General features: G+C 37.7%; 1 protein-coding gene across 1 annotated transcript; it reads left to right on the forward strand.

Annotated features, from left to right (window-relative positions):
* The first annotated feature begins 8,798 nt into the window (after positions 1 to 8,798).
* Positions 8,799 to 12,087, forward strand: LOC101304838 (putative laccase-9-like). Its single transcript, XM_004292452.1, has 7 exons — positions 8,799 to 8,915; positions 8,996 to 9,147; positions 9,967 to 10,217; positions 10,445 to 10,570; positions 10,654 to 11,251; positions 11,411 to 11,769; positions 11,897 to 12,087. The coding sequence occupies exons 1-7, from the start codon at positions 8,799 to 8,801 to the stop codon at positions 12,085 to 12,087; spliced, it is 1,794 nt and encodes a 597-aa protein (XP_004292500.1).
* The last annotated feature ends 389 nt before the right edge of the window (positions 12,088 to 12,476 follow it).

The raw sequence follows: 12,476 nt of genomic DNA on the forward strand, positions 1-12,476 counted from the left end.
CTACTCTACTACTCTCTCTCTCTCTCTCTCTCTCTCTCTCTCTCTCTCTCTCTCTCTCTCTCTCTCTCTCTCTCTCTCTCTCTCTCTCTCTCTCTCTCTCACTCACATCCTCCACGAGATCTGAAGCCAGCCATGCCTCGCCGAAGCAAGCCTAATGCCGATCAAAGCCTCACCGATGCCGACCAATGCCTCGACATCGATGACTCTCTAACGAAGGATCTGCAAACCTCTCTTTCTCTAACTCTCACTCACAGATCCATCGCCGGCGACCTCATCCTCTCCTCCACCATCTCCGACGAGCTTATCCTCTCCTCCGCCTAATCCCCGCAACCGAAGCACCAGAGCAACTCGCCGCCGACGAAGTCAAATCCATGTCGATCTCCGACGAGGTCATACCATCGTCGGTCGCTGCCGAATCTCAGCCCTCTAGCTCGTCCGCTACTCCATCCTTCTCGTAAGTCTCCGCCGCTTTCTCTCTCTCTTCCTCTTCTGCATTTGCTCTTACTAATTTGAACTGACTTCGAAACTGTGTTTACGGTGAAGGTTGAGCTTGGTTGAGAAGTACGATATCTTGAGGAGTATCGCAGAGGAGTGTGTCCAAGATGAGGAGCTCAAGAAGTTGCTGGCGAACAAGGCCTAGCCGATCTGCTACGACGGATTCGAACCTTGTGTGTTGATTTTCTAGGGGTAGTAATTTTTAAAATATAAAAATTACTAGGGTTAGTAATTTTCTATTATTTGCTTGTGTGTTGATTTTTCTCTAAAAATAATAGATTGCAAGTTTACTACCTTCAGTAAAAGTTTAATGGAGGTAGTAAACTTTATTTTTTTTCATCTAAGTTGTTCTTCCTCTGTTTTAGTCTGTATTATGGCCTTGAAAATATTGTTTTGCAAGTTTACTACCCCCAATAAAAGTTTACTGGGGGTAGTAAACTTTAGTTTTTTCGAATCTAAATTGTTCTTCCTCTGTTTTAGTATGTATTATGGCCTTGAAAATATTGTTTTGCAAGTTTACTACCCCCAGTAAAAGTTTACTAGGGGTAGTAAATTTTATTTTTTGCATCTAAGTTGATTTTTCTCCTTTTTAATGTGTACTTATGGCCTTGGAGATATTGTTTTGCAAGCTTACTACCCCCAGTATAAGTTTACTGGGGGTAATAAACTTTATTTTTTCGCATCTAGGTTGTTCTTCCTCTGTTTTAGTGTGTATTATGGCATTGAAAATATTTTTTGCAAGTTTACTACCCTTAATAAAAGTTTACTGGGGGTAGTAAACTTTAGTTTTTCGAATCTAAATTGTTCTTCCTCTGTTTTAGTGTGTATTATGGTCTTGAAAATACTGTTTTGTAAGTTTACTACCCCCAGTAAAAGTTTACTAGGGGTAGTAAATTTTATTTTTTCGCATATATGTTGATTTTTTCTCTCCTTTAAGGTAGATAATGGCCATAGGAAAACTATATTGCAAGTTTACTACCCTCAGCCGAAGTTTACTAGGGGTAGTAAACTTTATTTTTCTGCATCTAAGTTGATTTTTCATTGTTTTAAGGTGTATAATGGTCATAGAAAAACTTTATTTTGAGTTTACTACCCCCAGTTTTGAGTTTACTACCCCCAGTAAAAGTTTACTAGGGGTAGTAAACTTTTTTTTTCGTACTTGGGTTAAGATCATGTAAATTCGATGGCATTTAAAAAAATCCAATGAGATTTTCGGAAAATTCCGGCCACCGGATGCCTGCAATTTTCCGGCCGTCGGAAAATTCCTGTCACCGGTGACCGGATTTCGGCGGCCGGAGTTCGAAGTCCGGCGACCGGAATGCGGCCGCCGGTGACTGGCGCCGGAGCCCGGTGTGCTTCCGGCAAAGTGTTCCCTCCATCTTTTTCATTTTTTCTCTTTAAGTAAATGCTAAGGGTAAAAAAGTCTTTAAAAATATAATTTTATTATATTTTAATAAAGATTTGTGTATTTGGGCTTAAAATAAGTACATTGTAGTCAAATGGGCTAATAAAAAAGATTATCATTGAAATGGGGTTTGACTTTTTCTATTTTGTGCAAATGGTCTTTTTCCCATATTTTAATGATCTAATACTAATTAGTTTTCCTATTTGGACTTTATTAAGTTTTCATGGACAACCAGAAGTTGTGGTGCGTAAGGAAACAAAAAAAGACGTCATATATAAAAAGAATATGCGTAGGGTTTCCGTGGTGAATCTTTGCATAGGGTTTGAAAGAGAGTTGTTTTATTCCGCTGCTCATCTGAGTGCACAAGTTCAACTGTTCCTTGTTGAGTTGAACTTGTTGTGTGTGTGATTGTGATTCTCTTGTGTGTTGAGAGAAGATCATTGAAGAAAAAAGAAGAAGACGTTCTGCCTACAGATAGGGATTTGTAATAGTATAGGGTTTACAAAGAAGTTGTAAGACTCTACACAAATTCATTTAGTTGAGTTCATTTTCTGAGCTTGTGCTCCGCTGTGATTTTTCCTCTATTTTGAGGTTTTTACATAACGTTAAAAATCTGGTGTTCTTGTTAACTTTCTGTCAGTCGTTGAGGATTGAAATAGTCCCTGCTTCACGTTACAGTACCTTTATAGAGGAACCACCACCACCGAGTGAAACCGAAAAAATAAAAAGCGGGTTACACATTTAAGAGTCACGTTTGGCTCAATCGGTTTCTTGAAACAGAGAACGTGAACATGCAACAATGGGCATGCAATGAACTGGCCAAGGCTTGATTATAGACCGTATGACAGAATGTTGGGACTCACCCATAGTTTTGGTAGGTACCGAGTAGGGTTTCCTCCGTAAAAACAGGAGATGGTTTGGCAAAAGGGTTATGGTTTGCTTGTTCGGCGGCACCCCTGCGTTGGCGTTGGATTCTGGCCTCGTCGGCGTAGGGTTAGTACGGTCGGACGAGCTGTTTTGGTGATCGGATGGTGGTAGAGTTTGTCGGTCAGTCTCTTCATGGAGGAAAACATCAGTTTTGTTCGACGTAAGGAGGCTGGTGCATCTCAGACTATAGGGCGGCCAAGATCTAGCACCCGAGTGGAGTGGGATCCCTGAAGCCGTGAAGCGATGTCTCGTGGCAAGGCTGCGAACGACAGTGGCGTTGTGTTTACACAGACCAACCGCGGTTCTGTTTTATCTCAGAACGTTGGCGGCTCTGGCTCTATGAGGGGCTAGTGGCTTTACCGAGGGACAAAACGGTGGCAAGAAGGGTTCTGACGATGACAGAGGCATAGGTTTTGTGGCGGCGCCGGTGGTGGAATGTTGGAGATGAGGTAGTGGCCTTCTTGGGCCGGGTGGAGCAGGTGTGGGCCTTCCATGGGGCTGACTTGGTGGGCTTGGGTCTGGGGTGTGGTATTGGGCCAGGTTTGGTCCCTTTTTGGTTTATATTTTTTGGTTTGTTTATAGTTTTTGTTATGTTTAGTATGTCCCTCCTCTATTGGGCGAGGGTTTAGGTGTTATGTTCTGGTCGGTGTGCTACTTCGGTAGTTCGGTGGCACCTTTCTTGGGGATTATCAGTTTTAATATCGGTGTTGTATGGTTGTCAACATGAGTGTGGATTGCTTTTATACGTGGTCTGCTGGTATTTGGACATGGTGTTAAAGAAGGGGAATTGACTCTTTATAGTGTTGGTACGTAGCGAGATTGCATCGTTACTCTCAGGACTTTGTAGCTCTTTTTGAGCATGAAATTGGATTAGAAGTTTGGCCCTTTTGGCTCATGGATGTTGTTGTTTGCAACAGACCCGTAACTACGGATCTTTATGGGAATGTGTCTCGTGGTGTAGCTACCACAACCAGTCATTTTATTATGCTGTAATTTCTTTCTGTTATTATTAAAATTATTTATTTTGAAAAAAAGAAACAATATCTTATAATAGTTGCCATAAATACCTAGGGCGGTCTCAAAAAGCGCTGTGCGCAAGTTTAGAATATGACCCTTCAAGCTTTACTCTTGTACTTGAACAAACTCAGAATTAATAATGTATCATCAAATAACTTATAATGTATGATCAATAATACTTCATTAGATGAACCTACAAAAAAAAAGTTAAATTGTTGGCGGAGCTAATAAGGACCACCGGGGGCCTTTCCCCATTAAAAGATCAAAATTTGTTAGTAAATCTTTATTTGGCGCCCATAGATTTAGATTAAGTATATTAATTTTTTTTTTATTAAATATTGTAACTTCGTGAGTTGAACTCACGACCTTCCATTTATTAAGGGGAAACTATGCCGCTAGATCAAATGGTACAGGCTAATTAAGTATATGAATTAATAGTAAATTTTCGAAGCTCTACCCTAATTTTTTTCAAGGCTTTTTTCAATCCATACCTTTCTCATACTTAATCACAAGTAGTTTCTTCAAAAAATAAATTTTCTTCTTGTTATGTTCTTCTGTTTAGATTGAGTTTACAATTTGGACAAATAGATGGATTTTATCTAGATCAAAGAGCTTAAAGGTATTAAGAATAAGAGGGATTACGAAAAAAGATTAACATATATTCTAAATTGAGGAAGAAGATAGAACATAATATAGACATGAGAGAGTTCTCTCTCAGTTTACATATGCGGCGAGTTCTTTACTTCGTGAAATGGTCGCTACCGCCTAGTGGTATGATGAATATAAGTGTCGTCGGATTTATTCTCCAGCAACAACGTAATGGGAAAGCTGAGCATTTGCTAACCATGTTTCATAGTAATCAAGTTATCTTTATGTTACATCACCGCTATATCGAAGCAAATAGAATAATCATTAGAGCTCTCTTTGTTAATTGGTGGTTAGTTGAGTAAATATTTATTATAGAGAATCTTAATATTATTTCAGGTCTAAGTTGTGTTAATGCATGACATTCATCCACTTTGTCCTAAAGTTATAAATTGAGTCCTTAAAGTAATAACATTAGTCCTCAAAAGTGGTAATATGAGTCTTTTAAGTTGTAAATATTATTAGTTATGACATAAATCCTTAAAATGGTAATATTAGTACATAAAATGGTAATTTGAGTCTGTAATATGTATCAACTTTTATTTTTCACGTTGAGAACTCAATTACCATTTTAAGCACACATGTTACTACTTGATGAGGACTAAAGTTGAACTAAAAATTTACAACTTTAAGGACTAATTTTACTATTTTAGGGATTAATATTACTATTTTAAGGACTCATTTTACTACTTTAAGACAAAGTTGATATATATTATACATTAACATATTGTAGAATTTTCCGAATAATGGAATGAGTTAGCAGTATAACTGGCCAAATACTTGAAGGTTTTTTTTTTTTTTTTTTTGAGGGGAATGAAATTTCTTTCATTGATCAGAGATCATTACAATCTAAAGAGATAAGTTCCTCCACATGCGGAGGAATTACAAGGGAAAAACCTATGTTCATCTGAGAAAACAGAGCATACTGAGCTAAAGCATGAGCTACCGAATTAGCCTCTTTTAACAAAAATCAATCTTGCATTAGAAGCGAGGCGAAGACTCTCTCTTAAATCAGATAGACGAAAATCTATGCTAGAGTGATCCAATGAACCTGATTGAACAACATTCACTAGTACTTGACAATCTGTTTCCACAACTAGTGGCAACAAATGATGTACTTGCGCCCATCTAACACCTTCAAGAACTGCAAGGAATTCATTATGTTGAAGAGAGCTGCCAGACACAATGAACTTGGTGAAAGCTCCCAAACAAAACCCTTCATGATCACGGAAAACTCCTCCTAACCATGTTCTTCCAGAATTTGGATCGAAGGCAGCATCAACATTAAGTTTTACAAACTCAACTGAGGGTTTCGTCCATCTAGACCGAAGAATAATCCTTGGTGCATTCAAAGAGCTTCTAGCCTTTTTATAGTCCTCCCACCAACCCAAAGCTAGCGACACTATCTTAGAGGCATGTTTAACCTCACCCTCCCAAACCTTATGATTCCTATTACGCCATATTGTCCATAGAATCATAAGCAAAATTAGAAATATGGTAGGAACAGATAAAGCTGAAACTAACCAGTCATATACCGAGGTAGTGTTCGGCAGCGATGGAACTTGAGCTAGTTGAAGGCACTCAGATGCATGGGAACAATCTCTCAGAGTATGAATAGGTGACTCCACCTCCTCCTCATAGAAAGGGCATTGGGTGTCAATATATACACCCCGTTCACTAAGCCTACTTCTTGTGGGAAGAATATTAGAGGCAGCTTTCTAAGCACACACCTTGACTTTACCTAGAACCTTATCCTTCCAAAGTTTGTTCCAAAATAAAGAGCTCGGATTCGGAACATGCTCATAACATGACGAGGTGAAAATAAATAGTAAGTAGTAACAATACACTGATCAATTGCACTTAATGTTAATTGAGTTATTGAGAGGCGGTTAAGAGCTTAAAAAATCAAAATAACTAGGAATGCCAGCAGTTCAATACAGTCTACTCTCTCTCTCTCTCTTGTTTTTTTTTTTTTTTTTTTTTTTGTGACTTGGAAGGTCGATCTAGTCAAAGACCTTTAGGTGGGCTGCAATTTGATTTATGGGAACATAGCACACAATATATGAATTGTGTATGAACCAACTCAGATCTAATGATTAAGGTATCAAATCTACTCACTTTTAGTCTTTCTGGAAAAAGAAAGCTACCAAATCTACTGATATGATGAATAATTGATCGGAAAACGATCGAAAGTGGAAAAAGGATATGATGAAGAATTGAAGATGCTTATTGTAACATGCATCATGTAGACATAGATCTACACAGATTGGTTAAGTCATGTAGTTCCCACATAAGAGGACCCTAATCCGAGCTGCAGTAGTGTAGGTTTCATACATTTTTCACTTTTTTATGTTTTTCCTTTTCTTTCTTGCTTATTTTACTAAATTTGGATTGTGTTTTATTTATTATGTATTCTACTTATTATGTTGCTTTGCATCTAAAAGATTTAGTAATTATACTTAAAAAAAAGCGTTAGATTATGGAGGCAAATTTTTTTTGGGATTTGCCCAACAAAGAAGAACATCAATGAATTAGCCTGTCCCATATCCGAATCCTAGATACATCCTTGCACACAACGTACAAACTCAATTGAATTCACACAACACATTCAAACCGTTGTGTGATACTTATTGGCGTAGCGAAGACGATTGTTTTTCCTTGCAGTCTTGATGGGGCTCTTGCTAAGATTGGGATGGGGTTGTGATCCTACATGGTTATTGCATATACTTCTTCTCCTAGCTCGATTTGTTTTTACTAATATTAAACCAATGAGGCTCGCTCAGCTAAGACACAATCATTAAGAAACTGTGAAAGATAAATGCTTCTTAACCACATTTATTAGGAAGATGTATCAATTTGGTCACTGAATTATGACTTAATTGACATTTTGTCACTCAACCTTTACAAATATCACTTTTGTCACTCAATTTTAACACTGTCTATCACTTTGGTCACCGTCGTTAAGTTCACCATGAAGTTCTTGTAAATAACTCAAAATATTAGGATATTTTGGTCAAACAGAGTATCACATTTATTTTCATTTTTATTTTCAAGATATTTTGGCAAAAAATAGTTATAAATTGTTCTCTATATGCACATACATTCTTTTACCCTTCCCTAAGAGAAGGTAAAATAATTCTTCTATTCTTTTAACGAAACTACCTTCTTCTTTTTTTATTAGTTATTTACAACTCGAATACTACAACGAGTATATATGTTGTGAGTCAAACTCACGACCTCCTATTTACAAGGGAAGACTTATACAATTAAATCAAATGGTATTGGGCTAACGAAACTACATTATGTATTTTTTAATGTATGAGACTAACGTATTTTAATGGTCTATTTTTTTCCTTTTCCGTTTGTAAATTTGAATTTTAATATTGTTTCTGCAAATTGACCAATATGTCATCTTTAAAATTGCACTTTTAGTGAGCCAATTAAGTCTTCCCATTTCAATTATCCCTTGCCCCTTTTGGCTATTGTCATCATTTCCTTTAAATAATACGCTCAATCCACTTTACCTGCCCCAAAATTAACTAGGATCCTTGATATAGCACCTTTAATTTATAAAACAAAACCCCTACCCCCCATTCCCTCATCGCTTGTTTAAGTCTTTGATGACAGGTAATAATTAAGAGAACTAACAACTGAATCTCTATTCTAAGTAGTTGTCTTACCTCCCCTAACCAAGGACCAGTAGATTCGCCATGAGAAATGCCGGTCATTTCGATCCGGCTTTTTTGGATGTATGATTAATTGGTGTATTCATGAGAAGCAAATTTGTAATTGCGTAGGTGACTGTGTGGTGCCATACAAAATAGTTTGAATTTCCAACATGTCCTTAGAAAAATCCCAGTGGCATGGTGGGCGTTCAACTTGCATGTCTAAGATGTACATTAAGGTTGTTATGCGACGTCAGCCATAGATGGTTTTAGATCTGCCCATTGAATTGAAGCGTGCAAAGCATGATCTTTGCTTTAGTCATTTGTTATTTGTTCTTGGAAAAGAATGCAGTACGTGGTTCTGGTTTGAATGATCAGTTTTCTCTTAAAGAATGCAAAGTGCAATACACTCTTGCTAAATTGACTAGAAGATACAATCAACAGCTAATCTTGACTGTTTGTTCGAAAAAATGGAATCATTCGAATCAGCATATGCCTAATATATATACATACACACAGTAGAAACGAATACAATATATATGTGTGTATATATACATATATATATATATATATTGTATCACCTTTGGCACCTAAAACAGGAACAGAAAGCTAATTGGCGTCTGCTTCACCCAAGAAATAACAGCATGAAACCCCAAAAGAACCGTCTGTTAGTGACGACAGAATTTCTGGGGTTTCTCTTCCTTATTGCGCAGTTCACCTCCCTGCTGGTTCAAGGCGACGTGCATTACTATGATTTCGTTGTAAGTAGCTGATTCGGTATTCGATCATAGATTTTCTTATAATCGATCTATATATATGAATGTCTTCCTTGTTTAAATAGGTAAGGGAGAAAGAGTTCACAAAACTTTGTGTCACGAAGAGCATTTTAGTAGTAAATGACAGTTTTCCAGGTCCAGAGATACGGGTTCACAAAGGGGATACAGTTTTCGTTAATGTTCATAACCAAGGATATTATGGTTTCACTATTCACTGGTATTTTCACTTCTCACTCCCTTTAATTATCTTTACATATGCATATATTACCTGTAATTTTCCAGAACGTACTGATCGAAAGACCCTCAAAATCTCTCTCTCTCACTCTTCCAGACCTCTCGATCCGTAAGAGTCCTCATACCCTCTCCCCAGCTGATATATGGCTGCTGCATTGTGCAGTCTCTTTCTCTCTGTGTATATATGTAGTCTCTTCAATACAGAAAACAAAACAAAAAAAAGATCGAAGAAAGTTGATCGAGGCTCCTTTTGGCTTATGATCGATGTAAGAGAAAACAGAGTCGATGGATCTAGGAGTGCATTGCTCTTCGATCCTTATATGGCAAAACCAACTCAGCTAGCTGCGCGCGTGTACGTACGTAGAATGGTCAATACAGTCGTGAAGTCGCACAGATGATCTGAGACTAGCTAGCCATATCACCATATATATAATATACAGTTGCGATCTCTGCCCGGCCCACCCCCTCTCCAAGAATTCAAACCAGAGAATTAGAGCTTCACCGGCCAATACTTCTTCTACGGTTACACTAGTCAGTCACTCACGTACTGGTCTTAAGATAATCGTCACATGGAAATATTTTTATATATATAAATCAATATTCTTGTACGTAGTTTGTACACAGCTAATCTAATCTAATGTGATACGTACAAAACAGATCTCGTAATAAAGAATATATCATTTATGTATCAAATTAGTAAGAGAATATTATATTAGAGTAGGATTCATGCATGCAACATCTCATAATCAAGAATTTGCATTCGGTTGATACATGACTACATAAAACTTATGTGATGGTACAGGCATGGAATAAAGCAACCAAGAAATCCTTGGTCAGATGGTCCAGAGTACATTACACAGTGTCCAATCGCTCCCGGAACAAATTTCACCTATGAAGTCCAGTTATCCGATGAAGAAGGAACTCTATGGTGGCATGCTCATAGTGACTGGACCAGAGCCACAGTTCATGGTGCTATTGTCATCTTGCCCGCTGTTGGAACCACATTTCCATTCCCTCAACAACCAGATGAAGATGAGACGACGCTTATAATCGGTATATATTATGGCGCCCTATACACGATTCACTTCAATTAACTACGTTTTTTTCTTTTTCACTTCAATTATAATTGGTATTGCATGCTGTGGCTCATAACATTGGTTTTACGGTAATCATTGAAAGCTTATTTAACTGTATACGTGAGGAAAAATATTTTACACTGTTAGAAAATAGAGTCTCCAGAATGACCTTTCAGTGTTTTGTATATCCTTGCGTATATGCAGCATCCTGGTACTTTGGAGATATAAAAGAACTTGTGGATGTGGCCATGGAAGTCGGTGGCGACTTGCCCCATTCAGATGCATATACGATAAATGGCGAACCAGGAGATCTTTGTGAATGCTCTAAAGGTATGCTAATACGTTCGCAATTACAGTGTGCTTGATCATGTTTCAGACACTGAAATCATCTCAATATTTCATATCAATTGCAGAAACAACGTACCGCCGGATGGTGGATTACGGGAAGACCTATTTGCTTCGTATAGTCAATGCAAATATTAATGCAGAACACTTCTTTGCGGTTGGTGGCCACAACCTCACTGTGGTTGGACTAGATGGAGCCTATATAAAACCCATAAACACAGGTTACATAGTTATAAGCCCTGGACAAGCCATGGATGTCTTGCTCGAAGCAAACCAAGCTCCTGGCCAATACTATATGGCTGCTAGACAATACTCGAGTGAGGATGCAGCAGTCGTCGACTTTGATCATGTCAATGTTACTGCAATCCTTGCATATACAGGCAACTATACATATCAACCTCCTTTATATCCTACCACTCTTCCGATGTACTTGGACTACCCAGCTGCAGTCGAATTCATTCTCCGAATTAAGAGCTTGGCAACTCCAGAATACCCTATAAGTGTGCCACTAAATGTTACAACTTCAATGTTTATAGTGGTTTCCATGAACGAACTTCCTTGTAAACATTCAGGCTGTAAAACGGATATGGAAATGACTTCAAGCTTGAATAATATTAGCTTTGCGTTCCCACTCAATACCACAGATGTCCTTCAAGCCTACTACAGGTAACTTTTTTCCCTTTCTCTGTACTTAATTTTCATTATTAACTGATATGGGAGAAACAAAATTACAGTACATCTATTACTCTCTATTTGATCCATCTTCCGCTTGCATTGATTCATTTGCACGTAAACGATGCTCGTTATTTCAACATTGTGATGTAGGAACATAAGTGGAGTGTACACGACAGATTTTCCAGACCAGCCAACTCAGTATTATAACTTCACAGACGAAACTTTTGAAGAAGATATCTTATTCACCGTGCAAGGGACGAAGGTGAAGATGCTGGATTATAACGAGACAGTTCAGATTGTGTTTCAAGGGACCGATGTTATGAAAAGCTCTGTGAATCATCCAATGCATATGCACGGATACAGTTTCTACGTGGTCGGATTTGGTTTTGGAAATCATGACAATGAGATTGATCCAAAAGGATTTAATTTGGTTGATCCTCCTCAAGTAGTTACCTTTGGAGTTCCCAAAAATGGCTGGTTAGCAATTAGATTCACAGCAAATAATCCTGGTATGCCTTTCCCCCTCTACTTTCATTTCTAAGAATCATCTTGACAAAATTTATTCAAACTAAGATGAACTTAAATGACTTAATTATAATATGAATTTAATTATTATTAATATGGTTACTTTTACAGGGGTATGGTTTTGGCATTGTCATTTTGAGAGACACTTGAGTTGGGGAATGAACACTGCATTCATAGTCAAGGACGGTGGCACTGTTGAAACTAGCATGCGACAACCCCCAGCTTATATGCCTCCATGTAATGTTCAATTCAATTCTCGTATCAAAATCAATTCAACAGAAGGAGTAAATAAAATAATTTGATGGATAAAATGCATTTATACATATCAGTTACCTGCTTAGCGTAGTGTAGTTTCTAAGGGTCGCATTCAGTGATTTCAGTCCACCTACGAAGAAAAACGTCAATTTTGGGAAGTCTAGCTTCTTGATGATATACACGGCTTATCTGCATTTACTTCTTCTTGGGTTCTTCTTTTCCCAATCCCAACAAGCTTTTACTACGTTGGACTCATGTAATTGTCTTTCGGAGTGAGTTTCTCTTATTGTAGTCACTCATTTTACATATTGAAACAATGTAGTCATTACTAATTTAAAGTGAGTTGAAATTTGTAGTCTCACTTTTACATTCTACACATACATTGTTCTTCTTTGAAAGTACACTCCTCTACTTACTTGTTTCCTCTCTCTCTCTC

This window comes from Fragaria vesca, linkage group LG2 (genome assembly GCF_000184155.1).
Source record: "Fragaria vesca subsp. vesca linkage group LG2, FraVesHawaii_1.0, whole genome shotgun sequence".
In the NCBI taxonomy this organism is placed as follows: domain Eukaryota; kingdom Viridiplantae; phylum Streptophyta; class Magnoliopsida; order Rosales; family Rosaceae; genus Fragaria; species Fragaria vesca.